At 45.7% G+C, this 27814-nt stretch overlaps 1 protein-coding gene across 1 annotated transcript in view; it reads left to right on the top strand.

Moving 5' to 3' along the window:
* LOC146189946 (guanylate cyclase 32E) overlaps positions 1 to 27772 on the top strand; it is a 37025-nt gene extending 9253 nt beyond the window's left edge. Inside the window, 15 exon segments of the mRNA XM_084604671.1 lie at positions 431 to 585; positions 1667 to 1757; positions 2405 to 2477; positions 4915 to 5029; positions 7484 to 7708; positions 9149 to 9325; positions 10845 to 11052; positions 11848 to 11997; positions 16845 to 17049; positions 18372 to 18512; positions 20442 to 20565; positions 23714 to 23957; positions 26003 to 26101; positions 26536 to 26627; positions 27596 to 27772. Of these exon segments, the coding sequence (XP_084460797.1) occupies positions 431 to 585; positions 1667 to 1757; positions 2405 to 2477; positions 4915 to 5029; positions 7484 to 7708; positions 9149 to 9325; positions 10845 to 11052; positions 11848 to 11997; positions 16845 to 17049; positions 18372 to 18512; positions 20442 to 20565; positions 23714 to 23957; positions 26003 to 26101; positions 26536 to 26627; positions 27596 to 27772 (2276 nt within the window).
* The last annotated feature ends 42 nt before the right edge of the window (positions 27773 to 27814 follow it).

The raw sequence follows: 27814 nt of genomic DNA, 5'->3' as shown, positions 1-27814 counted from the left end.
ATCAATATTTTAAGCGAGGTTAATCTCTCCTAATTGCTGACTTCAAGATTTCTAGTGCCACGGTAAATATCTTTTTCGATCGCTAATTACAACGAATTTTTTTATTGAGGTTGGAATCAACCTTCGCTGCCAACAATTTGCAGCATTACATATATTTAGTGGAAAAAATCTACCCCAATCCTTGGAGAAATTACCCTGCTCCTTTAGAGAGTGCACTGGTGGAGATATACTCCCTTTTTACTTCTTTATAGAGTAAATCATGTTTAGAGTAGGCTAGTGACAAGGAAAGGAGTGGACTGGTGTGGGAGGGGGGAGGGGGGAGGGGGGGCTAGTTTCAGTTAGGATATCTCTTAAATGCGGTTGCCTGCATTAAAACGTGCAGCATTTCAATCTTCAGTTCAATTTCAATTTCAATTCAATGACCGCTCAGGCGCCATGGGCTACATGGTCCGCCTGGATGACAACGGCGACGCCGAAGGCAATTACACCCTTATCGCCCGCAAGAGGATGGGACAGGCGGACGGTGCGTTCGGTCTTTTTCCTGTCGGAGTCTTCGAGCTCTCCGGAAACGGATCGACCTTGCCGGTGAGAAACACATCACACGTCAGGAGTGGCTAAGACGCGTGAATACGATATAAACTAATCGTCTTCGCAGCACGAAGTATACAGGGTGTTGCACCGAAAGATGTCAGAAATATAACTATTATTTTAGGCTTCTCATTTAGGGAAGGGCTTGTAGCTCAGGTAACATCTCACTTTCCACAATTTCGAGTGTGCCATTCCCGTCACCACTAGAGCGCAAGGAATGTTACACCGCCACCCAGGCGAAAGCGGAACCGTGCGGCCAGAAAAAAATATGCTAGCCGCGCCTCTACGAGCAAGCTTCAAACAGCATGTTACGTGCTTCTTTCGCAGCCTGACTTGGTTGGTTTGTCGGGTTTGGGTTTAACGTCCCAAGGCGACTCGGGCTATGGAGAGACCCCTTACTGGAAGACTCCGGAAATTTCGACCGCTTGAGGTTTTTTAACGTGCACTGAGCACACGGGCGCCTTGCTTTTCGCCTCCAGCCTGACTTAGTTGTGGTGGAACCTTAAGCGGGAACGCAGGTTTGTCGTGGAGGAGGCGGAATAACTTTAAGGCTGGCACTCAGGCCTACTGAGAAAGAGCGTTTCCTCCGCTGAGGCCCGTTGATCTTATACCGATCCTGAGTGAAGATAAGCGCTCCAAGAAAGAGCAAGTTGATGAGTGAATCTATTCCTTTTAAATATTATCTGCTATAGAATGTTTAAGAATTGGCTTGCCGTGACAGAGATACGTAAAGAATGAAAAAGATAGAAAAGGACAAGAATAAAGCAAGACGGGCATTCACTTCTTCAGGTTATGCGCACGTGATGTAAAAATGTACATATATGGGGAGTTCTTGGGCGATATATAATTGTAATTAATAGTAGCATTTATTTGTCCCGTGTGGCCTCTTCATTATTGCGTTGTTCTTCATGACACTCCATTTCACTTTTTAAGTCGCATTTTGACCTTCACTTTCTTTCTTTCTTTCTTTCTTTCTTTCTTTCTTTCTTTCTTTCTTTCTTTCTTTCTTTCTTTCTTTCTTTCTTTCTTTGTTTCTCTCTCTCTCTCTCCCTCTCTCTCTCTCTTTTCATGTCCAAAGGTGTTGAAGCTCTTCGACACCATCGAGTGGATCAAGGAAGTTCCCCCAAAAGACGAACCGCCGTGCGGGTTCACCGGAGAGAAGTGCATATGTGAGTTTGCTTGTAGCGTTGACTATCCATGAACCTCGTGCCCTACGTAAGAGAAATCGAGTCTGAATTTTCGTTCACTTTTTCACTCTAACGAAGCTGTTTGTTCGCAATAGAACGAACATTTCACGAGGGAAATGACGCAGCCCGACACCGATACCTATCCAATCATCACACAAACTAGGTCCATCGAATTTACCACGAGAGCTGCGGCAAATTCCTCGGATATACACTTCGCAATCAAAGTAAGCATTAACCGAAAACTCCAACCTTAACCTGCCTGTCAATGTATACCTTGTCCGGGTATTCCCGTACCAAAAAGACTGTCATCCGAGAAGTGTGCGCAATCAAGTTGGAGCCAGTGACCACAAATGGGCTTGGCGACGGCCACTGTTTTTGAGGGGGGGGGGGGGGTGATGATGAATAATGTACGTTTACTTGTTTTCTTTATCATCAGACATCACCGTGTCGGCACAAGGACGAATAAATATTACGATGTAGGCGATATCTTGATAATGGTGATTACACATGACGAACAGTGTATCGACAATGCCCTCGTCCTAGTGTTTCGGTTTTCTCTTTCTACTTTCTGCCACTGCTCTACACGGTGCAGCGAACCACTTTTTTTCGCCTTGCATGGGCTTCGCAAGTGTGGAAGATCCTAGGCAGCGTCTCCTGCGGCGTGCTTGTGCTCCTCTCCGCAGTTGGCTTCGTCGCCTACCGGTAAGTATGGCTTCCGTGTTAGGTTCTGCGGTCAGCTAGCTGCGTACCCTGTGACAGAATTTGCCGTGCATTAAGTTTGGTACGAGAGATTAATCAAAGCCGCCGTTTGGACCCAAGAAATTAAGCCAACGGACAACCGCTGTTGTTCTTGTATAGCCGAACCAACTTTTTGAGGCCCGTTGCTCTATCTCTTCTTCTCAGAGTCGTGCTTTCTGTTTACCGAGTCGACAAGACTCATATAGAAAAGAAAATGGCTGAACTAGTAACTGCGTAGTTAAACCTCAGACATGGTCGAGCGTCTGGACGGAGTCGACTGCTTAACGCTGGCGCTTTTAAGCGCGGTTCCCTTAGCTATACTCTCCTCCGAGATTTCAGTTCCCAAGGTGTTGTCGCCGGCGCCACTGTCACTGCTGCGAGGCCTTCGTCGAACGCCGTTGCTTACTCTACGCCGACGATTGGCTTCTACTCCTATGCTGAACCTCGTGACCTTGCCTACGGCGCGGCACCTTCTGCGTCAACAGCGCGCGCAGGTTTTTCGGTCTTTTATTTTGTTTCCTAGGCCTCCACCTGATGGCATCTTGATCAAAATTCTCTTCAGGGCGTATTTTCGCATCTATAGACCTTGCAATGAGGGCTCCCTAGGCGTCGCCATATTGCTCGCTGGGCTGTTGTGTGCGCCTGACGTCATCAAGGTGGAAGCGGCGACGGAGCCGGTTTGCAACTGTACAGAGAGAAGGCGTTTTGACACCCTCCTCGCCCGTGTGGGGGAGAGACACAGACCCTGTTAGATCAGCTCACGTGGCCAATGGCCTTCGCGGTTCCGACTCCTAGCGGCGCGCCTGTGTAGCCTGACGCCGCTCGCATCCGCTGCCCGCAAGACGATTTTCACAACTAGCCCAGCAGCATGATATTAAGTTCCCTTTTGTTTTCCTTCTTTCTGTCTCTGTCTCTCTCCACAGCAGCCTCTCTTTATTTTATCCTCAGTCTTGACTTCTTTCCCCTTTGGCTGTCCGACTTGTTCTTTTGGTTTTCTCTGCTTCTTTCTCTCCCGGTCAGGATGTTTGTTATCCTCTTTACCTCTGTCCACGACAGCTGACATTATATCTTCTATCTCGTTTTCGCCAATACTTGCTTTCCTAAAAATCAGTCGTTAATTTTATCTTAACGTTCTGTTGCAAAACCTAAGCACTGACAATGACGACTAGGTATCAATGTATATGAACTGGAAGGAAAGGGCGGAGTTGTGCACAGGGCGTTTCAATTTATTCAGTGCAAGTTTTCTTTGAAAAGCTATGAAAATACGCCAATGTAGCCACTTCAGGTGGATTGCACGTCAAGGCGGACGTTATGTACGGCGTAGAGCTTACTCTGATTAATGAACTAAAATTAACAAACCAAATTTTTAATATTGCTTTAAGAAATATTGTTACAGTGTAAAATTGAAGGCCGTCAACGTCGATTGTGAGTCCCCCTTTCAAACTATCCGGCGTCAAAAATACACATAAGAAATCTCGTTGAGTTGGCTTCCACACACTGCGCATTCGTAAAAAGGTGTCGTTTAAATTTATTATGCATTAAATACAGACCCAAGTTGTGCATTTTGTGATTTAGAAGAAATCAAAGCTATTTTAGTGGAAATACCGCATGCAGTGACGCCATTTCATGTATCCGCCTGCTAAGAAATGGATCCGCGAGAAATGGTCTCGCCCGACCGAGTCACAAATCCACAGTTTGTATAAAAAACACCGGTTTATACCGGATCAAAGAAAAGGCACTTTAAACTATAAAACATCGGAAGACATTGCAAACTGAAATATACATTGAGGCATGCGGCAGCGCAATGCCAAGATTACGAAAAGAGAAGGGGGCCGTGCTTTTACACGTCGCGGTAAGGCAAAACAAACCACAGCGCGAATAGGGTAATGCGACACGGCAAAATCGCTCCTAGTGGCACCAGAGTCGTTGCTTTGCGAGTGCTAACAACTCATGCAAACCCTTCTCCGGACGCGCTGCTTCAGTCTTCATCCTGGTGGGGCACCGCTTTGCTGTCGGTGTTCCCCGGAATGCATCGTGCCGCTTGCTGACAGCACGACCACGTCTCAGCAGCGCTGTCACTAAATTTCCCTCGCTTGACTTTCCGCTGTCCTTATTAAGGCTCGCTGTCAAGCCGAGCACACTTCACGCCCAGCGATAAAGTCTGCACATGTGCAGCTTGCGCTACCTCCCCGCGCCCCAAGGCGGAATGGAAGGAGCGAGCGTAGTTCAAAAGGTCATGAGGGGCGCGGGAGCTCCACAAAGGATACGCATTACAAATATCAAGAAAGCTCTATTATCTAATCATAACCCAGTTACATATTAGCGGATTGCCTACAATACTCAACCCTTTAAATGACACACGCGTTCTGCAATCGGGTATTCGTGTGCCTCGATTCCACAGGTATTGGGCGTACGAGCAGGCCCTGGACAGGCTCCTCTGGAAACTGGACTACCATGAAATCCAGATGCGCGGTGGACCCACGACGAACCATTCCACGAAGCCCTCGGCATTCTCGGTAAGTCCACCGGCTCACAATGCCAAAACAAGTCGTTGTCCGCATCCTAAAAAGACCAGAGCAAACACTGCGATATAAATGGAAAATTATATCATAAAATCCTCTCGAAATTACAAATATTAATGATTGTTTACAACTCATGCCGCTGATTCATTATTATTAAAATCTACCGCGCGAAAGGCCGTCTCCCCTCTATTTGTCTCTCGTGTACGTCTATGATTTAGCAGTGTTGTCACGACTAGATGGTTGGCACTTTGACAAACTGGTTTAGCAATGCTGTCACGACCCGTTGACTTGCATTTAACGAGATGTGTATCAACGTTAATAGAATGCGTATGGCGTATTTACCTATAGTTAAACGAGCAGCGCAGATTGAACTTCATGAAGACGACGATGTTTAATGCACAGCGCGAGAATGTTCATCATCATCATCATCAGCCTGATTATACCCACTGCAGGGCGAAGGCCTCTCCCATATTTCTCCACTTAACCCGGTTCTGTGCTAGCTGCATCCACTTGACCCCTGCGAACTTCTTAATCTCATCCGCCCACCTAACTTTCTGCCGCCCCCTGCTGCGCTTTCCTTCCCTTGGAATCCAGTTTGTTACCCTCAGCGACCATCGGTTATCCTCTCTTCGCACTACATGTCCTGCCCATGTCCATTTCTTCTTCTTGATTTTCAGTGAATGTCAGTAACTTGAGTTACTTCTCTGACCAACTCTGCACGCTTTCTATTTCTTAATGTTACCCCTACCATTTTTCGTTCCATAGCCCTCTGGGTTGTCCTCAACTTAAGTAGAACTATCTTGGTTAGCCTCCACGTTTCAGCCCCATAGGTGAGTACAGGCAAGATGCAACTGTTGTATACTTTCCTAGCGAGAATGTTCAACGAACCAAATATGCGGAATGATCCGCAGGATAACGAATAAAGGAAGCGGGCTAACGAAGGCCGACACAATCAGGATGGTCACTGCCTCGGTGATACCACGATTGATGGACAGCTTGCCGTACCACAAGCTAAACGAAGAGAAAAACAATGAAATTGACGCCCAAATTAGGAAAGCATATAAGATTGCGCTAAGACTCCCCCCCCCCCCCTAGCATCTATGCTAAATCTCATGAAACTTGTAGTATTCAACACCTATAACGAACATAGCGAAGCGGCCACATTCTTTCAGAAAGTCAGGCTAGCAGAATCCAAAGAAGGAAGGCACCTACTAACGAGATTTGGCCACCGAGACGCTACAAGAGAGATCGAAAATTCGACTGACATACCACAAAAGATTAGGGAAACGTTCGTAGTCAGCCCTGCACCAAAAAAACATGAGCCCCCTGCACAACACAGGGAGGAAAGAGGCTAGGGCAAGAGCTCTAGGCCGAAGTCTGGCAAAGCAATCAAACGACCTCTACGTGGATGCTTCCACGTACAGAGACAGAAAAGCGGCGGTCGTAGCCGTCTTAACAACCAGGGAAAATAAATATCCAGCATGTCAATTAGGACGGGATAAAATATTCACAGGCCGCATGCAGAAGTTTCCTAAGGTGAAGGATAAGCAGGCAGGCCGGCAACCTCCTCAAGGAGGCGATAAAACTCAAAAACAAGCAGAATGTGGTATGGGCACCTGGGCACGGAGGAGTGGAGGGAAACCTTAAAGTCGACGCGATAGTTCGAGGTTACACAAACCGAGCGAGCGACGACAAGGGGGAAGCCAGCACTACTCCGAACAGCTAGGAAGAGCTCACCAGGTTTTAGAAGTTAGGACGCCGTAAATACCCGCTTCCACACAAGACACTGACATCAAGCAACTGCCTGGAGACGGCTACAAACTCATACCCAAGTCGCTATATATACAGTAATATTTGGCCTACGCAGTACACTCCAGGAGTCCCAGCATATCGACTGGGAATTTCGCCTCGCACTCCGACATGTGCATGGTCTCCTGGAAAGATGCTGGTTCACGTGCCTTGGCGTCCGCCTCAGCACCGGTTTTGTCCTGGAGTGGAGCTTCCAAATCCCTCTTCGCCTCGACCACAGCTGTTGTCGAGGAAGATGCCTCTTTAGTATTTGCTTCATTCATAAACAATGTGGAGGCGCCCTGATTTGCCGTGGGTTTAATGGCTTTTGCATACATCCGCTCGCACTGGCGGTCTTCGTGGCCGAAACGCTGGCGCGCTCCGCATAGTGGAATGCGGCACTCTCGGAGAATGTGGCCTGTGCAGCGGCAGCGAAGGCAGAGCGGAGCCCTGGCCGGCACGACTAGGAGGGCCAGTTCGCCTGGTTAAATCCTGGCTTGGGCTTCAGCGTTACTAGTCTTGTAGGGGACCCTTTTGTCCGCCATGATTACTAGCCCTCTCTAAAGTACTATGTCTCTGTGTCCCGAACAGGACATTATGTTTCTTATTTACTTTTATCGCCCGCCTTAAGCAATGTCTGTGCGCCCACGTCTTTTTCAGCACTCCTCGCAGAGCCGTGGTGGAAATGGCCTTTCCGAAAAGGGAAGCAGCACCTTGATGCCGGCGCCGACATCTTCGCAGCTTTCGCTGTCGTCGCAGCCCGATTTCCGCTACTCCCAGCTGTACGCTCCCGTGGGCGTGTACCGGGGCCGCCTGTGCGCCGTGAAGAGGATGCGCGCCCGGTCGCTGGTGCTGACGCGCAGCCTCAAGAAACAACTCAACATGGTGAGATATGAGAATCAGGACAGGTCTTTCTGACGGCAAGTTTAGAGCGCTAGCTTTAAAGGCTCTGCTTTCAGATAATTCGGCATTGGCGTCGTCAGTGTTCTAAGCAAAAAATCACGGGCCAGTGGCTCTGGCAGGTGGTATAGTTGGCAGGTGACATGGCAGGTTACTAGTTGGTCGTCGGGTTGTATGATGTCACAAGAGCGCATGATATTACCGAGCTAGTAGGCGATACCGACTAAGCCTTCACCTTTGGCGTGGCAAGGTGAGATTCAGCCTTCCGGGATACACATTGTTCATAGGCTACGCGGGCATGTTCGTGTGTCCTGAAGAAAGTGGGACTGTATATCTATATGTAGCCTTTCATATAATATGGTAGCTGACGAGTTTATATTAATAGGTATGTGTGGTTTAATAGGGGCGCAAATTAAATGGCTGGTAACTAGTTGAGTAGCAAAGTGCATGCACGCGAACGACGATATTCAAGGAAGGTCGTGGACGGGAGCTATTAACGTGTCGCTTCGTACCCCTAAATGCAGAACCCAAGTTCATCCTCCCCTACTAGTTTGCAATGCATTCCACGCTTAATACACCTACAGTCAACCATGAGAGAGCAAATCTTGTGGAACCTGTTTTGCTAACGTAAAGGCTACTTAGCTATAGTCAGATGCAGCCTAAGTCTGCAGTAACCACCACACTTAATTCCTCCGTGACGGAAAGTAGCCCGCTATTAAATCTTTTCTGGTTACCTAAATAAAAGCTAACCATGAGACCAAGTTGAAACCTCAAGAAATTTCGATGACTCTGGCTTGTTTTGTTCGGTCAAATATTAAAAACTGATCCTGTTTACTGTTCGACGGTGTAATACACACGCCACGGACCACTGCCTATAGGAAGCAACTCCTGTTTTTATAACTTGTACCCAACTGATGCATCTCTTCTGAGCATTACATCTTCTGCTGAAGAGTTTCTTTAAGGTATCATAAAGTTGAGCTTGTTTTATAACCCACGGGTTTTTCTTTCCATGACACTCTCAACCCTCTCCATGTCTTCCGCACTGTTCTACAACTCCAATATGAACCAATTATAGTCCAGACCAGACATTTAACCGCAACCAGTATGGCGCGGACATATATGTGGTCCATTAACAGCAATAAATGATTCTCTCTTTCCCGTGCTAATGTACAAGGTCGTAAATTCTTATGGTGAACACGCGAAGAGGTAGTCGCTCTCTTCGAATCGCTGTTGTGTCCGACACGGCCATATATCGAAACAAAGTCCAGCAGGCATTGAGAGACATGGAGGTGGTGCATCGCATTGGCTGTCACTTCGCTTCGATGCGCACCGGGTTGGACGAACCGGGGCTCCGAAGAGAGCGGCAATGCGCTCGCGGGTTCACCATAGCAGTTGAAGATCCTGTACTTTGTTGCAAACTTGCAGCTCCGTGACCTGCGCCACGACAACCTGTGCTCCCTGGTGGGTGTGTGCGTGGAGCCTCCAAATGTGTGCGTCGTCACCGACTACTGCAGTCGGGGAAGCCTGCGCGACCTGCTGGAGAACGACGACATCCGCCTGGACGCCATGTTCGTCGCCTCCCTGGTCGCCGACCTCGTGCGGGTGAGAGTATGCTGAACGCGTGGACACTGAAATTCTTCTCTTCACTTGCAAATATTTGTTCCAGCATTATGATCTGAGAGACCGCAAATTATTGAAAACGCGCGGCTTGAGACGAAATATGATCTGCAGCATTAAAAACCTCCGGAAGTGTGGCGGCGGGGGCGGGCACTTATGCCTCCTTATATACGACAGCGCGAAATCATTTCTCTCCTGTTGCTGGTCTGCTTATGCGCCTGTCCACACTTCTAATGCGCTGTGTTGTGCACGGAGTTCTGCCAACGCCTGTCGTCTTCAAACTTCTTCATGCAATCATGCAGTGGAGTCATATACATTGAGCTATTATGATGTCAGACACTGCAACCATGGCTATGGCTAACCATGGCAACGGCTATAATGAGATTACAATATTTACAATTAATTTTAAGTGATTGATTTCAATACTATCGGTCACGGGGTGATGGACAGATGTGAAGGACATTTTATGGTGATACTTTCCGGCCGAACGAAGCATGCGGCAAACTTTCGCCTTAATAAATTACAGAATTGAACACACACACGCGTCTCCAATAATGTTTACAGATAGTATTATCAATACGACGTTTCCAAAGCATGTCTTGAAATAAAGCAACAGCGTCAGTGCATATTTTTGCAAAACATGGATGCAGTTTGAAAAAAACAAGGGCGCTGCATGCAATGGCGTATTGTGCAAATGAGTCCGTGCACAGCTCCGGCTAGTGCTCCCTTTTAGAAAGATGAGTAGTAAAACATCGAATGGTTTCATCTTTAACGGCGCCCATGGACTATACGGAAGTACCTGCAGTCCATTGGAAACAGCTTATCGCAGAGACAGAGAACAGAGAACAGTTTGACAAATGGTGAACTGAAGAGAAGCACGTGAGTATATTTATTCATCTGGGTGGAAGATTGGATAAAGGTCAGTTGAGAGCTAGCGTTTCTGGCTAGGCTCTCCTGTCTGGTCTGTCCCGTGTGTCTGCGCTTGCTATCTTCCTTTGAAGTATGGTGTGTGGTGTCAATGTTTTTCTTTCGATTTTTTAATGACAAGGTGACATCTCCAGTCACTTTTATGTTTGAAAAAGGCGCATGTAAGTCCTATTCTAACAAACCGGAAAACGTACCTCCAGCTGTATTCACGTAACATACTTTTGTGAAAGCTATTTGGCCTGCCGATAGTTAAAATACTAGCCAATCTGCCACCTGAAAGCTACGATGTAGTGTGCCACACTTGTTTCGATTTCATGGATTGGACCGACCCCATGTTGTTTTTATATGAGGGCACAAAAACCTATTGGTCCTTTCAATTCACAGGGGGATACTGCTGCTTGCTCGCATCTAGGCTGTATATTCGTAGATGTGACCGTTTTTACGCCTGAACCATTTCTAGGCTTCGTTACACGTGACAGAGGTCAGGCCTTTCCAATTAGTTTTAAAATTTCGTTAAGAACTGTCACGTAGCAAAAGTTACAGGCTCCTCGCACTTAAAGATTTGCACTTGGTTTAGGGAATGCTGTTCTTGCACGAGAGTCCGGTGCGTTGTCATGGCGACCTGCGCTCAGCCAACTGCCTAGTCGACAGCCGGTGGGTACTTAAGGTGGCAGACTTTGGACTCTCCCACATAAAGTACTGCGCCGAAGATGAACAGCACCAAGACAGCGGATCACGGCACTCTCAAGAACACAGCTGAGTACCGACTTGTCAACTTTGCCACAGTGACCTTAGTTACTACTGATCTGCCTTCTTACAACCTTGTGCCATATATATGATGCCGGGAAAATACCAGTGTAATCTTTGACTATGCAGCAATATACTGACTGCGAAAATTGTAGCAGGGTAAATGACATTGTGTGGCCACCTTGTCTGCTAATATTCCTTTGTCTGCGTTAGCAAAAGCGTCCGTAAATGTTTAGACGACTCTTTCATCTTGTTTAATTTTTTTTTACATTCTTCTTTCGGACATTCCATTTATTTTTCATGTATTTCTTTTTCGTCGCCTAGAGAGCCTGATTGTGAGAATTGCAGGTTTACACCCAGCTTTTAGGCGAGCCTGTCTTCATGATAAAACATAACCAACATGCCTATCTAGCACCTTTAAGAGCTGAGGGACATGTTCGTTATGTTTTATCTTGGAGACAGGCTCGCTTCATTTATCATTCAAAAATAAAATGTCCCAATACTCATCATCCTCATCTAAAATTATGTGAGGTGCACAGGTGGCAGCCAGAAGCCATGGAGAATCCTTTAGTGAGTCGTCTCGCTCAAATCTCAAAATCTCAAAAAACTTTCGGTATATTTTGCATTTATATACCGTTTCCTTAAGTTCCGCTGCACTCAAAGCGGACATTTTATACAGAGAAACGCTGTAGAAATGAGAATAATGGCCACTTTCATGATGTCATTGACCGCAAAGAAGAGCAAAAAACGGCAAAACATTTTTTCTCGCTCATCGCGGCTCAAGATACAGACTCTGAAGAAACAAACCTCTGACTTTTTCTCTGCTGCCACAGGGCTCCTGTGGCGCGCTCCTGAACTTCTTAGAGACCTCGACGGACCTCCAGAGGGAACGCCCCGGGGAGACGTCTACTCGTTCGGCATTGTCCTGTTCGAGCTGCTCGCCAGAGCAGGGCCATTCGGCAAGACCACGCTCTCAGCCGACGGTGAGCAGACAATAGACAGTAGACAATAGAGCTCTCATGAATATATGCTTGCGTGTATACTCTGCCCTTGGTGTGGTTACCCTTACATTACCCTTGGCTTTACCTCAGTAATAGTGCTTCCAATGAAAGGCATCGAACCGTTGGTGGAAAAATGAGGATGTTCATATCAGTAATGCACTAAAACCTCGCTATATACGAAATGGCTTATAATGAATAATGACGGCGGAGCCATTTCCTTTGCGAGCTTTCATAGAAGCTCCTACTTTTCATAGGTCGTTTATAGTAAGTGAAACTCCTTCACAACTCGTTTAAAAAATCTGAAACTGACCTTGCTGAACGATTCACGCTGTGAACAATAAATTTGTAACAGTGCTCAACACCTCCTTACCACTTCAATGTGGCAAACAAGTCTAGGTGGATAATCTGTTCTTTGGAGCATAGCTCAAATCACGAGGAAATATTTTGCCGCTTCGAGTGGCGTCTATACTGAGCGTAATTCCCATCGAAATTAATCGACGTCATTTGAAGCTGCATATCCTTCACCGAAAATTGGTTATGTGGCCCGCTTAACAAAACCACGAGGTGCACGGACTATCGCGCCGGGGGGCACCTCAGTAGAGTTACCAGTCGGTCATTCCAGTTCCTCTGCGTTCATCGGCTTCCTCGCTTCGCACGGCCCACTACGTCATTCGGTACTTCGACCGAGTTGCAAATAATGGACACTGCAGTTCCTCCGTTTTCCAGCCTCCCAGCGCCAAGCAGCACTTCGATAGAGTTGCCTATTGTTCATTGCGGTTTCTCAATTCTCTAGCTTCAAGCTTCGTAACTGACGATGGCTCACTGTGATGCCCGGATTTTATTTTGCAGTTTAGTTTTCGTTATCGCGGCGTGTCGCACTTGGTGTCCTCGACGTATCGACCTTCCATTGGTTTCGCAGCGTCAAAGAAATGGAAAAGAAAGCACGTGACGATTTCCATTAACCATAAGACCACCACCTTAAAAACTCTGGTCTGGCGTACGCATTCGCCATAACACAATCCTCACAGGAGGTGAACTATTGTGCCTAGCGTTTTGGTAAGCTTTGCAACGAAGCCTTCTCACAAAATTGTGACGAAGTGATCCTGTTTTTTCTGCGAAAAATTACCAGCGAAAGTTATCTATGATTTCATTTTGAAGGTGCATGCATTCGCTGCTGGGCTACGAGTTAAGATATAAACCACTCACTTTTGTCACTGTCCTTTGTGTTTTTCCACGCTAGTTGCAATGTCGCAGTCACTAATGAATACACACCAGCTAGCACAACTGTCTTCCATGATCGGAAATAATACGCACGTAATTTTGTATGAAAGCTGTGACGCAACCATCGTTTTTTTTTTTCGTTTTTTTTTTTACCGTCCATATTATTGTCTCACCATTTCGCTTCCCGTGCATTTAGATCTGCTAGCCAAGTTAAGGTATAGCTTCCGATAAGGATTCGAACTGACGACATATGTAGGTACATGTACCACGAATTAGTTTGGTTTATAGGGTTGAACATATCCCAAAGTGAGTTCAGGCTATGAGAGACGCCGTAGTGGAGGGCTTCGGAAAATTCGACCACGTGAGATCCTTTAATGCGCACTGACATCGCACAGCATACGAGAGCCTTGCTTTTCGTCTCCATCGAAAGACAGCCGGCGAGGCCGGGATTCGATCCCGAATCCTTGCGCACAGTATAGTCGAGCGCCCTAACCACTGCGCCATCGCGACGAAGCCGTACCTCCCAATTGTCTGCTGTTAACTGTGCGCGTGGGTTTCCAGCTTGAAGCGGGACATATACAGCGCCTTGCCATTTCCCAAAAGCCAAAATGCCGGAGTGGTGCAGTAGTAAGATACCCGACTACTGTGCCGGAGTTCCCGGGTTCGAACCCAACCACGACAGCTGCGTTTCGGTGGAGACGAAACGAAGTGGCGTTCGTGTGCTGTGCGATGTCAACGCACGTTAAAGATCCCCAGGTGGTCGAAATTACTCCACAGCCCTCCACTACGGCTCGTATTTATCTCTTTCCACTTTCACTCCCACCTTCGTGAACCCTTTCCCTACGGTGCGGTTCAGGTGCCTACATGGTGTGACAGATACTGCGCCTTTCCCTTCCTGTGAACCAATTATTATCATTATGTTTAACATCCCAGGTGGTCGAAATTACTATGCGTAGTCCTCTCTCTCTTTCCACTTTAACTCTCACCTTCATCCCTTCCCTTACGGTGCGGTTCAAGTGTCCACATAAACAAGTGTGACAGATACTGCGCCTTTCCATCCCTGTGAACCAATCATTATTATTATTATTATGTTTAACACTTTGCCAAACTCTTTGTCGCTCTGCCATTGTCAAACCACCAAACAAACCCATGGTAAACATCTGAATTTGTTTGAGCCCAAGTAGTTTTACCCTATAGCGTGTACAGCTCGCCCCGCATAAAGGCTGTCGTTGCCGCGACTTCTCGTCACGCCATCAGTTGCCAAAACGGCATAATGAAGTTTCATAACTCGTGTACGGTCAACAAATTCTACAGGGCACATTGGACCACTAAAGTGCGATGAGGCGAAATCCATTATAGCGCGGTGGATCGTAGCCCTCCACTACGGCACCTCTATCTCCCTCTCTTCTTTCACTCCCGCCTTCCTCCCTTCCTTTACGTGGCCCTGCCGGGGTGGTGGGGTGGTGCAGTGGTAAGACGCCCGACTACTGTGCTGGAGTACCCGGGTTCGAACCCGACCTCGGCGGCTGCGTTTCGATGGAGGCGAAACGAAGAGGCGTCCGTGTGCTGTGCGATGTCAGCGCACGTTAAAGATCCCCAAGTGGTCGCAATTACTCCGTAGCCCTCCACTACGGCTCCTCTTTCTCTCTTTCCACTTTCACTCCCACCTTCCTCCCTTCCCTTACGGCGCGGTCGCGGTGTCCACAGAAAAACAAGTGAGACAGTTACCGCGCCTTTCCCTTCCTATAAAATAAATCAGTTACGGCGTGGTACATGTGTCAGCGGAGAATTGCGCCTTTCCCTACCTATAAATCAATCAGTCAGCGGAGAATTGTAAAAGATACTGTGCCTTTTCTACCCTGTAAATCAATTTCAAACCCCGCTGATGCCTGCTGTACTAACGCCTCCTAGACATCTGGGTCTGCTTCTGTTTGCTGTGTGGTGCGGCCTTCGAGGAAGCGGCAAATGAAAGGCGCGCTACACGGACGCCTGTATCGGACCCCCGCGGGGCCAGCCTCGAATGAATGAATGAATGAATGAATGAATGAATGAATGAATGAATGAATGAATGAATGAATGAATACTTTATTTCCACCGAAAAGAAGCCCTTCATCTCCCGCCCCCGGCACGCAGGCCCGGGGGGAGGGTCAGGAGGGCCCCGCAGGCTGAGGTCAGGCGAGGTTACAAGAACTCTTCACGGCCTCAGCCGCCGGGCGGGACGCGTGCCGCTGAACGGTAGGATCTCCGCTCCGCAGCCAAACATCCAAGTCTCTCTACTGTCAATGTTAATTTAATGCCGGCGCATTCCCATATTATATGATGTGGTGTGCCTTTCTGGCCGCAATTTTTACATTTTGAACCTTCTTCCTCCCTAGGCTGTGTCAAGAAAACCTCTACCACCGGGCAGCGGTAGACCAGCCCGAATGCAAGGGAATGAAAGATTACGCTATCACATACAGAAGTCGGTAACTACATCTGCACAGTCTGGGTTTTCTTAACACAGATCAGCTTCGTATATGCATGTTGTTGTTGTTGTTGTTGTTACGAACTTTATTTTTCCACCGATGTAGGAGGCCCCCTACTCCCCGCCCCCGGCACGCAAGCCTATGGGACGGAGGCCGGGGCCTCCGCGACTAAAGACAGTCGCCTGGTGACGTCATGACCTGTCGTGACGTTACGTCGCGCGCCTCTTGTCGAACACAACCAGCACTTCATTAAACGCATCAAAGTTCACCGGCATTCTTTAATTCGTTTACAGGAAAGGAAAGGCGCAGTATCTGTCACTCGCGGAATCCCGCTATCATCCTCACGGTAGACAAGGGGAATTATGAAGAACGCAAAGCGCTCGGCTGGGGATCCAACGGCTGGAGTTTCGATTCCCGGCGGAGACAAGGTTTATTAATTTATTTCTAACTCGCTCTCGAAAGCGTGACACCTGTGCTGGCAAGATTCTGTCGACAACAATGAGGCACTGAAGGCTTTTGCCTTAAAGGGCAACTCCGGGGTTTTTTTCATCATTTTGTGTTTTTAGTTGAATTACATTCTTCGGCATGTCCTGACTCCAACACAAAAAGCAGTTTTTCGAAATTCCGATTAGAAGTATTTTTAAAAAAAGAAAAATAGGAAATTGAAACCGAAACTGCTTTCGCGGCCAGAAACGACGTCCTAGGTGACGACATGGTGACGTCACACTCAGTATTAGAAAAACACTCGTACGTGCGTTGGATAGTGAAAAAAAAGTATGAAAATCATGACGCATTGCATAAAACGCCTGAGGTACTTCAATATAAGGCTCACAATTTCATAATCACTCGGGAAGTGGACAGTAACACCGGTATACTGTTTGTGACGTCAGAGACTCACTGTTGCCCGCAGAAATACTCTCAACTTAAGCCATGAAAACAGCATATTTTAAAGCCGTGTTGTGCGTGACCAGATTATCGTACGGCGCCCAAATTTCGTAGAATGCGTCAGGACGGAGAGGAGAACCTATAGTAAAATTTTCACTAGAATATTAGAATGTCAAAAAACCTCCGGAGTTGCCCTTTAAAAGCTGTGTGCAAGATGACAGATCTTAACGTAAGTGTCGTCGTGTGCCTCTTACATAGAAATCGTGGATCGCGTCCGGTGTCCTCCGCCAGCGGAGAAGCAAGACACTGCTTCACCGTTCAGGCCCCCGCTGTCTCAGCTTCCAGATCAGTGGGACCTGGATTACGTGCGGTCCCTGCTCTCCGACTGCTGGGCAGAGGCACCCGAACAGCGGCCGGACTTCAAGGCAGTGCGCACGAGGCTCAGGCCCATGCGCCGGGGCCTGTACGTATGCGCCATGGACGACGTTTGTTTAACGCGGTAAAGCGTTCTTTTCCTGCCCGTGTTCTAGCCGGTAACATTGTCAGATTCCATTTAAATGAACATTACTTAACGGAGCGTTTCAGACCAAAGAACATTTATAAAACCTCCTGCTGAAATGTCAGTGTTGGAAGTGACAATTTTTTAGGTGACGAATTCCAGTGCAGAGTAAGTTTTAGCTTAGTGAACAATTTGCAAAGTGCTAAGTACTTCTTTCAGTTTAGACTGCAGCAGTTTGGAAAACGTGCAGCAATTTTTGTGCGATGATCTGCGGGTATACTCATACATTTTCGAAAGTTCCACACGCCTTACAAAACTTCGCCGCGACATACTTTCGCTTGTGAAACTACGGGACGTTACGTTCATGCTTTCGGCTGGCATGTTTGTGCAGTTGGTAGGCTTCGCTGTAGTAGAAGATATGACACGGAAAATTTTCATGTGCCTTGAGAATTCGAAAGCATATTTTCCGCGTAGCAAAGATTTTTGCGAAATAAAGCATCGACGAATTCACTCTAACTTTTGAGCGCCAAAGTTTGTCGCAAACTTACTATACGCTATATACCATATACGCATGGATGTATTTCAGCATTAAGAGTACACGCATTTTGTACCATCTAAGTACATGCCTGAGATTTACTCCAAACCCTCAAAAATAGCAACAAAAAAAAACCACTGCGTGCTCCGTTCACTTCGGCGAACTATCAGTTAAGCGAGCCTTTCCTTAACAATCAATTAATTGCTATTTACTGTGTAATTAGATTTATGCAGTAAATTAAAGTTTATACCAACGAGAGTGTACTCATTCGCTTGAGTCAACCAGGCTGCATAATAGAATAATACATACGCGCCATGACTTCGTTTCATATGGCGCCTCAAAGCCCGGTCCACCGCGAAAGCAGTGTTGACCAGTCGAATTATCCCATTGTTTAGCGTTGCCAACAGAACATAGTTTTAAATAAGCAACCGAGTTAATCATTTCTGATTCAAATTCCTTGTTTTTCACATATATAGGTAAGTGGGGACGCGGTATATGTTGATGTAATTTGTAGGTTCTTGCTGTAGCATTTCATGTTTGTTACAGATGTCAGCCGCGCAATCAGGTAAGACGTCTTAAAGCAATGTGCGGAAACCGTTAAGAGCAGGTTGTCAGGCTACTTTCGAGCTTTTACGAAGGGGTGAAGAGGCTCTCTCTGAAGCGTATGTTAGCTTTATTAAACATAGCAGTGAACGATGTCGCCATTTCCAGGCTTTCCTGGGCCCACATATACCTGTTGTTGCATACGCAGCAAGCCCAGCATTGTGGACAACATGCTATCCATGATGGAGGCGTACGCCGGCAACCTGGAGGCGCTGGTGGATCAGCGAACAGACCAGCTGGCGCAGGAGAAGAAGCGAGCCGACGCCCTCCTCTACGAGATGCTGCCCAGGCGAGTTCTTCGACGATATGCGTAGTTTCATATCAACCTAGTTCTGGCGTCACCTCAGTGCACAATCGCTTGTCGGAAACACGAAAAAAAAAATTAAAAAGAAAAAGAGTGCAGAGGTGTATGAGGGTTATAAGAAAAAAAAAAAGCAGTGGTTCAGCCAAGTTTTACGTGCAAAATCCAGAAATGCTTTCGCACTACCTGTTAGGCTTAGGAATCAAGACGTAATTACTGCTAATATGTATTCGGACAGCAATACACTACTGCATTGTAATCTTGCAGATGTTTAGACATGTATAGCTAGGCCTATTGGACTTAGCTAAGCCTAACACAGTCGATTAGGCTCAGGAAGGCGCAATTGCGCCAAAGCATGCACGGACACGTTCAAACTTAATTTCTTAACCTGTACTTCTCACAGATATATATTTAACTATAGCTTTAGCTTTGAGCTTGACCATTTAGCATAACCATATGTATCCACGGCCGATCTTGAGGGAGAAGGCGCGCTCTTGTTGCCTCGAGACCGGCCGTGGTGTAGCAAAAGTACGCCTGGCTGTTGCCTTATAGCAACACTCAATTAAACGAGTGGAATCCGGAACACAGAAATCCAGCGTTCTAGGCTATAGAATTGTTTTCGTATTAAAAATTGAGCTATAGCTAACTGGCGCGAATCTCGAGCTGGTGATGAAGGCTATGAGGAAAAAGCTGCGGTAACGTTCACTCAGGATGTATACCTCAGCCTTGCCATGAAAGGAATGAAAGGAAAGGTAAAATAAGGCAATAATGAGGCAGGAGGTGTAGGCACATTAAAACCTCGTTAATTCAGATTTGAGAGAACCGGGGAAAATGCCAAAGGTATTCCCCCCGCTTGCCCTCTCTTTTAACAAGCCACCAAAAACCGCTCAAGATAAATTTATTTGCCGAAAAACTGGACGAGGGTCGTCTACTTATGTACGCTGTAAAATAATTTGCTGCCCGGCGCTGTCAGGAGCGTTGCATCAGATCTGCACAGGATTGGAAAAGGACTCCGTGCCAAGCGGTATAGTAGTAGAACCTTCTCACAATGCACAAAGAAACGAGGCTCCAATGCACAAACAGAAACAGCACGTGACAAGAGCACAATTTTAGCGCACTGGAAAGATTATGCGGATGAAAAATGAAGATCACAGAAGGGAAACCGGAGGGTTATTTTTCTGCAACGAATCCTCCTATTGTCGTGACGACTGCTATCGCAGCAGTGTGGGGCAGGAGTGGCGAACGGCCAGGTGCGGGTACAAGCGGAGAAATTTTGCATAATAAAAGCATGCCTAACCACATTTTCACTACTAAAAAAACAAAAAAAAAACTGCTAAATATAGCTCAAATGGGATAAGGCGCAGGAGCACAGGAAACGCGGTCATATCGCACACGCCAGTCCAAAATTTGGGCGGCTGTACGTCAACCTGCACATTCAAATGAAGCTTTTTAATTCAAAATAAGAAAAAAAAATGAAGGCAAGTACTGATAAACGCCTAAAAAGCAATAAATAAAGCAAACGCGAAGACCTCCACTCACCCGCGCAAGCACGCACGCACGCACGCACGCAGACACGCACGGACACACAATGGGCTGGAGTCCCTGGTTGGGAAGTCGAGCGAACTAGCTAGCTAATGCGATATTATGAACTGAATGATCAAGAATTCAAAATTAAAGGTGTTTAACTAACGAGGCTCTGCTCCACAATGAATTAAGGCCTAAGCAGAATAAGCGAGAAGACTTGAAAGGCAGCTGAGACCAGAGACACTTTAGGGGCAGCTAGAAATGCTGCTATTCTAACAGGTGCGAAAGAATTGTAGCGGTAAAGAAGCGGCGCGAAACCTGGGTCAACCTCCTTCCCAACCTTTTCGGCAGATTAATGTAACTCCCCTTCCTTCTACTTGTATCCACCCACAGGACGGTCGCTGACCAGCTGAAACGCGGCAAGAAGGTGGAGGCGGAGAGCTTTGACTCGGTCACTATCTACTTCAGTGACATCGTTGGCTTCACAAAGCTGTCGGCGCAGAGCACTGCCATGGAGGTGGGTGGTCAATATATATGTATATATATATATCTGTTAGATCTGTTCCCAAGAACCAGCCGTACCGACGGTTACTGGGACCAGGTGGTTAGCCTGAACGTGGCAATCGTGACAGTAACATGAAATAAGATGTGCGGCTCAGGGACAATATGAATCATTTTAAGAACGACAGATGTCTGTCTGTCATCATCATCAGCCTGATTATACCCACTGCAGGGCGAAGGCCTCTCCCATATTTCTCCACTTAACCCGGTTCTGTGCTAGCTGCATCCACTTGACCCCTGCGAACTTCTTAATCTCATCCGCCCACCTAACTTTCTGCCTCCCCCTGCTACGCTTTCCTTCCCTTGGAATCCAGTTTGTTACCCTCAGCGACCATCGGTTATCCTCGCTTCGCACTACATGTCCTGCCCATGTCCATTTCTTCTTCTTAATTTCCACTAGAATGTCATTAACTTGAGTTATTTCTCTGACCCACTCTGCACGCTTTCTATCTCTTAATGTTACCCCTACCATTTTTCGTTCCATAGCCCTCTGGGTTGTCCTCAACTTAAGTAGAACTCTCTTGGTTAGCCTCCACGTTTCAGCCCCATAGGTGAGTACAGGCAAGATGCAACTGTTGTACACTTTCCTCTTGAGCGATACCGGTAAGCTGCTAGTCATAATCTGCGAGTGCTTGCCAAATGCGCTCCATCCCAATCTTATTCTTCTTGATATTTCCTTTTCATGGTCTGGATCTGCGGTTACTACCTGTCCTAAGTAGACATATTCGCCTACTATTTCCAGTATTTCGCTACCTAATGTAAACTGCTGTTCCTTCCCGAGGCTGTTGAACATTACCTTAGTCTTCTGCATATTGATTTTCAAGCCTACCATTCTACTTTTTCTGTCTAGGTCATCAATCATTATTTGCAGTTCATCCCCCGAGTTGCTTAGCAAGGCAATGTCATCAGCAAATCGCAGATTACTGAGGTATTCTCCATCTACCCTTATCCCTAACTGCTCCCATTCCAAGTCTCTAAATACTTCCTCTAAACAAGCTGTGAATAGTACTGGGGAGATTGTGTCTCCTTACCTAACACCTTTCTTTATGGGAATTTTATTGCTTTCTTTATGTAGAACTATGGTTGCTGTGCAGCCACTATATATATCTTCCAGCACTTTCACGTACGGCTCGTCTATTCCCTGATTTCGCAATGCCTGCATCACTGCTGAGGTTTCAACTGAGTCAAATGCTTTTTCGTAATCAATGAATGCTATGTATAAGGGCTGGTTATATTCCGAGCATTTTTCTATCACCTGATTGATGGTATGGATATGATCGATAGTAGAGTACCGTTTCCGAAACCCTGCTTGATCCTTTGCTTGATTGCAGTCTAAGGTTGTCCTGATTCTATTGGCGATTACCTTAGTAAATACCTTATACGTAACAGACAGTAAGCTGATTGGTCTGTAATTTTTAAGGTCCTTAGAGTCCCCTTTCTTGTGAATGAGGATAATGTTTGCATTCTTCCATGCTTCCGGTACCGTCGATGACACCAGGCACTGCGTATACAGGGTGGCCAGTTTTTCTAGCACGATATCCCCCCCGTCCTTCAGCAAATCTGTAGTTATCTGATCCTCTCCAGCTGATTTCCCCCTTTTCATAGTTTCTAGTGCTTTCTTGACCTCGTCCTTCGTCACTGGTGGAATGTCTGACTGTTTTTCCCTACCGCCAATCTCACTACGGTCCTGACTACTTTGGCTACTGTAGAGATCTGTATAGAACTCCTCGGCTACTTTGACTATCTTGTCCATATTAGTGATGACGTTGCCCGCCTTGTCCCTTATCGCATACATCTGGTTTTTGCCTATGCCCAATTTCTTCTTTACCGCTTTAAGGCTTCCCCCGTTCTTTACAGCATGCTCAATTTTCTCCATGTTATACTTCCTTATATCGGCCACCTTGCGCTTATTGATTAGCTTTGATATCTCGGCCAATTCGATCTGGTCTGTTGGATTGGAAGCTTTCATACTCTGCCGTTTCTTAATCAAATCTTTCGTCTCCTTAGACAGCTTACCGGTATCCTCTTTAACTATCCTACCGCCTACTTCTACTGCGCACTCAGTAATGATATCTCTGAAATTATTGTTCATTGCCTCTAGGGTAATGTCGCCATCCTCAGTTAGAGCTGAAAACCTATTCTGTAGCGAGATTCTGAACTCTTCTGCCCTCCCCCTCACCGCTAATTCGTTGATGGGTTTCTTTCTTACTAATCTATTGCGTTCCTTCTTCAGATTTATGCTAATTCGGGACCTCACCATCCTATGGTCACTACATCGAACTTTCCCGATTACCTCTACATCCTGCACAATGGCGGGGGTTGAACACATTATGAAGTCGATTTCATTTTTAGTCTCTCCGTTAGGACTTTTCCATGTCCATTTCCGGTTCTTCCGTTTGCTGAAGAAGGTATTCATGATTCGTAAGTTATTGCGCTCTGCAAACTCAACTAGTAACTCCCCCCTGCTATTCCTAGAACCAATGCCATAGTCACCTACTGCCTTGTCTCCTGCCTGTTTTTTCCCTACCTTGGCATTGAAGTCGCCCATTAGTACAGTATACTGCGTCTTTACTTTTCGCATTGCCGATTCTACATCTTCATAGAAGCTTTCAACTGCCTGGTCATCATAACTACATGTAGGTGCATAGGCCTGTACAACCTTCAGTTTATACCGCTTATTAAGCCTAATTACGATGCCTGCAACCCTCTCATTAATGCTATAGAATTCATCTATATTACCCGCTATATACTTATTGACAAGAAAACCTACCCCTAGTTGTCGCCTCTCTGGTAAACCTCGATAACACAGTACATGCCCATCCTTCAATACAGTCTGTCTGTCTGTACAGCATAGTTAAGAGTTGAAACTGCATGCACTGCTCAACTTCGCGGATTTAGCGCATGCGCAGTACAGCATATGCGCAGTCCACGCGGTTTCACTTATTGAATATCTGTTAAGCACTTTCAGTGCTCATGTTCCCAGCTCTGAAGGGAGCCTTATATAAGAGGGGGAAGGGGGGGGGGGTGGGCTTTTCAATGTCCTAACATGAACAGGTTTTAGGAAGTCCCTCCCAATTTGAATTACAGGTATGTCAACCACGCAGGTAGTGGAGATGTTGAACGAGCTGTACACGTGCTTCGACACGGTGATCGAGCACTACGCGGTATACAAGGTGGAGACCATCGGGGACGCCTACATGGTGGTGGGCGGGCTGGCGCGCCACCCGGGCGTGGCGCACGCCTCCCAGGTGGCTTCCATGGCGCTGCACCTCCTCAGGAGCATGCGTCACTTCCGCATACGTCACAGGCCTCACGAGACGCTGATGCTTCGCGTAGGACTCCATTCCGGTGAGCGTGACAACAATCGAGCATGTTTCCAACCCTTCCGGGACCAAGGAAACAGCAGGCATTTCTGATAAATGTTAGAAACTATTAATAAATGAAGTTTTTGCACTATTTTAACACAATTTATATCAAAATAAAGCTGAATAAGCGGGCCTTCACATATACCAAATATAAATTCATAACAATAGACTAAAGATTTTTTCCAAAATCTCTAACTAAATTTTCAGCAAAAGAACTAAAATTTTGGAAACGATTAAGAAATCACAACAAAGCGATATCAGAATATGCAAAATGTGCTAAATAGGGAATTTGGGTATGCCTAGACGTTATAGTTCTTGATCAGAGACCACAGACAGAGGGAATTTTGATAGGCGTTAGGACACATTTTTCAGTAGGTTAATTTTTTGTACAATCTTGTCACCATAAATTAAAGCGCTATTAAATGGGCTTTCATAGGAAAAAAATTGAAATCCTTAAATTTAATGCATAAAGTAGAAAACAATTCAAATATGAAATCAGAACATATACTTAAGCATAAAAAGTTGCAAATGCTTGACTATTGCTGGCAAGACCTGTTATAAAAAGTTCCAGGGAACACAAAATGTGCCATGTGGCCTCTTTTCCAACTTGAATGCAAAAAAAGGTTTCCAGGTTAATTTAAAAATTTTATTTGTGCTTTCTACCAGTGTTTGTGCCATTCATGAAAACAGTTCCGGGAAACGTTGATACACAAATTTACTTTGCATTTGCGGCGAGAAACAGTAGTTTGGACCTGTGTTTTCTTCCACTTGTAGCAAAACTTGTAGTGTTTTTGTTTCTGAATCTTTTGCAGCTCACCGAGTGGGTGTTGTGCAGAGGTCATTGAAAGACTGCAGGCTTATTTGGCACCATCAAGGTTGAAAAACCAAAATATTCACCTATGTACAGTATATATTGATATATTTGTGTATAAATTTTCGCAAGAAAAAAGTCTAGGGCAGTCAGAAACTTCACTGATCTAAATCCGAGTGCTACGCACACACATTTGTGCAGGTGCACAGGTGCACACCAGGTTCCCCCCTCGGTGAAAATTCTAGAAGTTCCTGCACTGGCAGTAGTACATTTTTCATATTTTGTGGAAACCCTAACAAATATAGAGATAAAATAGAATAGACATTTTTTTTCATTTCAGAAACTGATTGGCTTGCACAAAGCTGTGCAATTTATAAATCTAATTATTAAACTAAAGCTAACTTCATTGATAATATAAAATGAGAACAATTTTTAACATTACTGATGTCCAATATGGTTCGTTACTAAAAGTAATTTTCATTCCAGCCATAAAACTTCAGTTTTTTTAAAGACATTGCTGAAACACATGATTGTTTATTGCCACATGGACTAAGGCTGCCTTTTGCTGACATTATGTTTTTTGTGTTTTCATGTAAATCAAAGCATACTGCTCGTTGTTCAGTTAAATTTCTGAAGATGCTGTACACATTTGGCTTTTTTGAATGAGTTATTACAAATCCATCAGGTTCTTATTGTGCGAGTGTTCCAGCATTTAGTTCTGCTATAATTTATGCACTCATTTTTCGCAGTCAAGTGGTGTTGCACACCTGGAGCAAAGCCCATGTAGAATCACACTGTTAATAAAAGTAACTGATGTAAAGCTTGTTTCTAAAATGGCAGAAGTAATCCAATGATATCTACTCAGATAGCTGGGGGCTTTCCTAGAGTCAGCCTTTTTATGAAAGAGCTCTGTATTTACTTTTGCCCTGACAATAGTAATTTATTGTTTACATACTGGCCATAGTGGCAAGCATTGAATATTGGCTACGATGTAATTGCACAATTATGTGACCTGCACGCACTTCATGCATGCTATTTATCAGATTTTATCTGTGTAGTCAGCGTGCTGCTGTATTAAGTGGAGCAAAAGAAAGAATGTCGTAACATCCAGAATGCACTTTAGTTAAAAGTGATGTTCGAAGCAAATAACAGTGTGCAACTTTGAAAAAGATATCGAAGATAATTTGGCAGCCTATATTTTCGTGCATGTTTTGCAGGCCCTGTATGTGCTGGAGTTGTGGGCAGAAAGATGCCTCGCTACTGCCTCTTTGGGGACACAGTGAACACTGCTTCCCGGATGGAGACGACTGGGACACGTAAGCACCCAAGTAGAGTAAAAAATACTGAAACGGGAGCAGTTAAGCCTTGTCCCTAATAAGTTGTAATAGCTAACAGTGGAACAATTAACTACCACCAAAGTTGGCATCAAATTAAATTAAAAAGCATTATTACTCATGTCTGGGACAAGATATAACATTGAGGGTCATATTTTCAAAGAATCGTGTCATCTGTGGGTCACTATCATATTTTTGACTCAATATATTGCATATTGGTACACGCCAATGGATCTAGAAATGAAGCATAAAAAAAAAACAGCTAAAGGTGTATCCCTAGCACAAAATAAGATTTCTCATAAGATTTCTCTAGAGACCAATGGTTGTAGTCAAGAAAGTTGCGTTATCTATGAACTTAAGATAATCCGTTCTGAAATGGCATCAACTGCTGATATACACATCATTTTTCATTTCAGCTCTCAAGATTCATTGCAGTGAGAGTTGCAAATTGCTGCTTGAAAAAGCAGGGGGCTTCATTCTGGAGGAAAGAGGTTTGGTATACATCAAGGTGTGCTCTGCCCCTACTTTTTTTTTTCCTTTGTAATACAAGCAGGTATTACAAAACAGTATATATATATATATATATATATATATAATGCCATTCATTTATCCAGGCTGTGTCCTGCTCGAAGCAAAGCTGTTGTGTGGATTCTATGGCGCATATCACTGGTGAAGTGAACCCTACATGCCACAATAGTATGGGTCACACAGCATGACCTAAGCCTTGCAGCAAAGAAATACAAAATACAAGGGTGCAGTGTGGCCAGACTGCGTTATGCATTGAGTTGGCAAACAGAGGGCCGGCATAAGCCAAGTTCAGCATGGATAACTACATCTGTACACTGCACAGGTCTGACAATCGATTCAACTACATTGGTGAATGTTATTCAGTGACATGTTTACAATATGTACCATCTCTTATTGTATTAATTGTGCACAAAATACTTCTAACACTACTGTCCACTCCACATAACTGTGGAAAAACAGTTCTTTTTGTTTCTCATTCCCATGTAGTGAACCGTACCCAAGCCCAATTCTTCCAGCTCCTAGCCAATTCTGCTGTAAATACTGCATGGGTACACTGATAAAGCTTATATGAGACTGCCCACACATTCCGACCATTCTAACCTGACTCATTCCCATGTAGTGAACCGTACCCAAGCCCAATTCTTCCAACTCCTAGCCAATTCTGCTGTAAATACTGCATGGGTACACTGATAAAGCTTATATGAGACTGCCCACACATTCCGACCATTCTAACCTGACTCCTCTCAAACCTCAACTTGAAAGTTCACCCAATTCATGGCCAAACTGGCTGGCTTTCTGCAGTACTCCAGCTTCTTCAAGCATACATGAAAGCTGTGCATACTCTATGCATAAGCACAACACTTGACTCAGTTTACATTACAAAAAGCACATTTTTTCTGCCTTGAGATATGCGACCATGTCCAACCTATGCTTTTGTTCTGTCCACAGGGGAAGGGAGACATGCGTACGTATTGGCTTGAAGGCCGGGCACCAGGCGTCCGATGTCGATCCAGCACCGGCTTCCAGCAGTTTGAAAACACCTCGGTTGTGAACGAGTCTCAGGCAACAGAAGGGAGCCATTCTTGCCCAGATCTGGGCGCACCACCATGGCAGGGTATCAGCTGAGCCCTAAACAATGTGAACGTACTCGACCAGTGTTTGTACCTG

This window comes from Amblyomma maculatum, chromosome 5 (assembly GCF_055883805.1).
Source record: "Amblyomma maculatum isolate TAMU_Amacu chromosome 5, ASM5588380v1, whole genome shotgun sequence".
NCBI lineage: Eukaryota > Metazoa > Arthropoda > Arachnida > Ixodida > Ixodidae > Amblyomma > Amblyomma maculatum.
The sequence above is the reverse complement of the archived record's forward strand: the minus strand, read 5'-3'. Positions and strand labels throughout refer to the sequence as shown.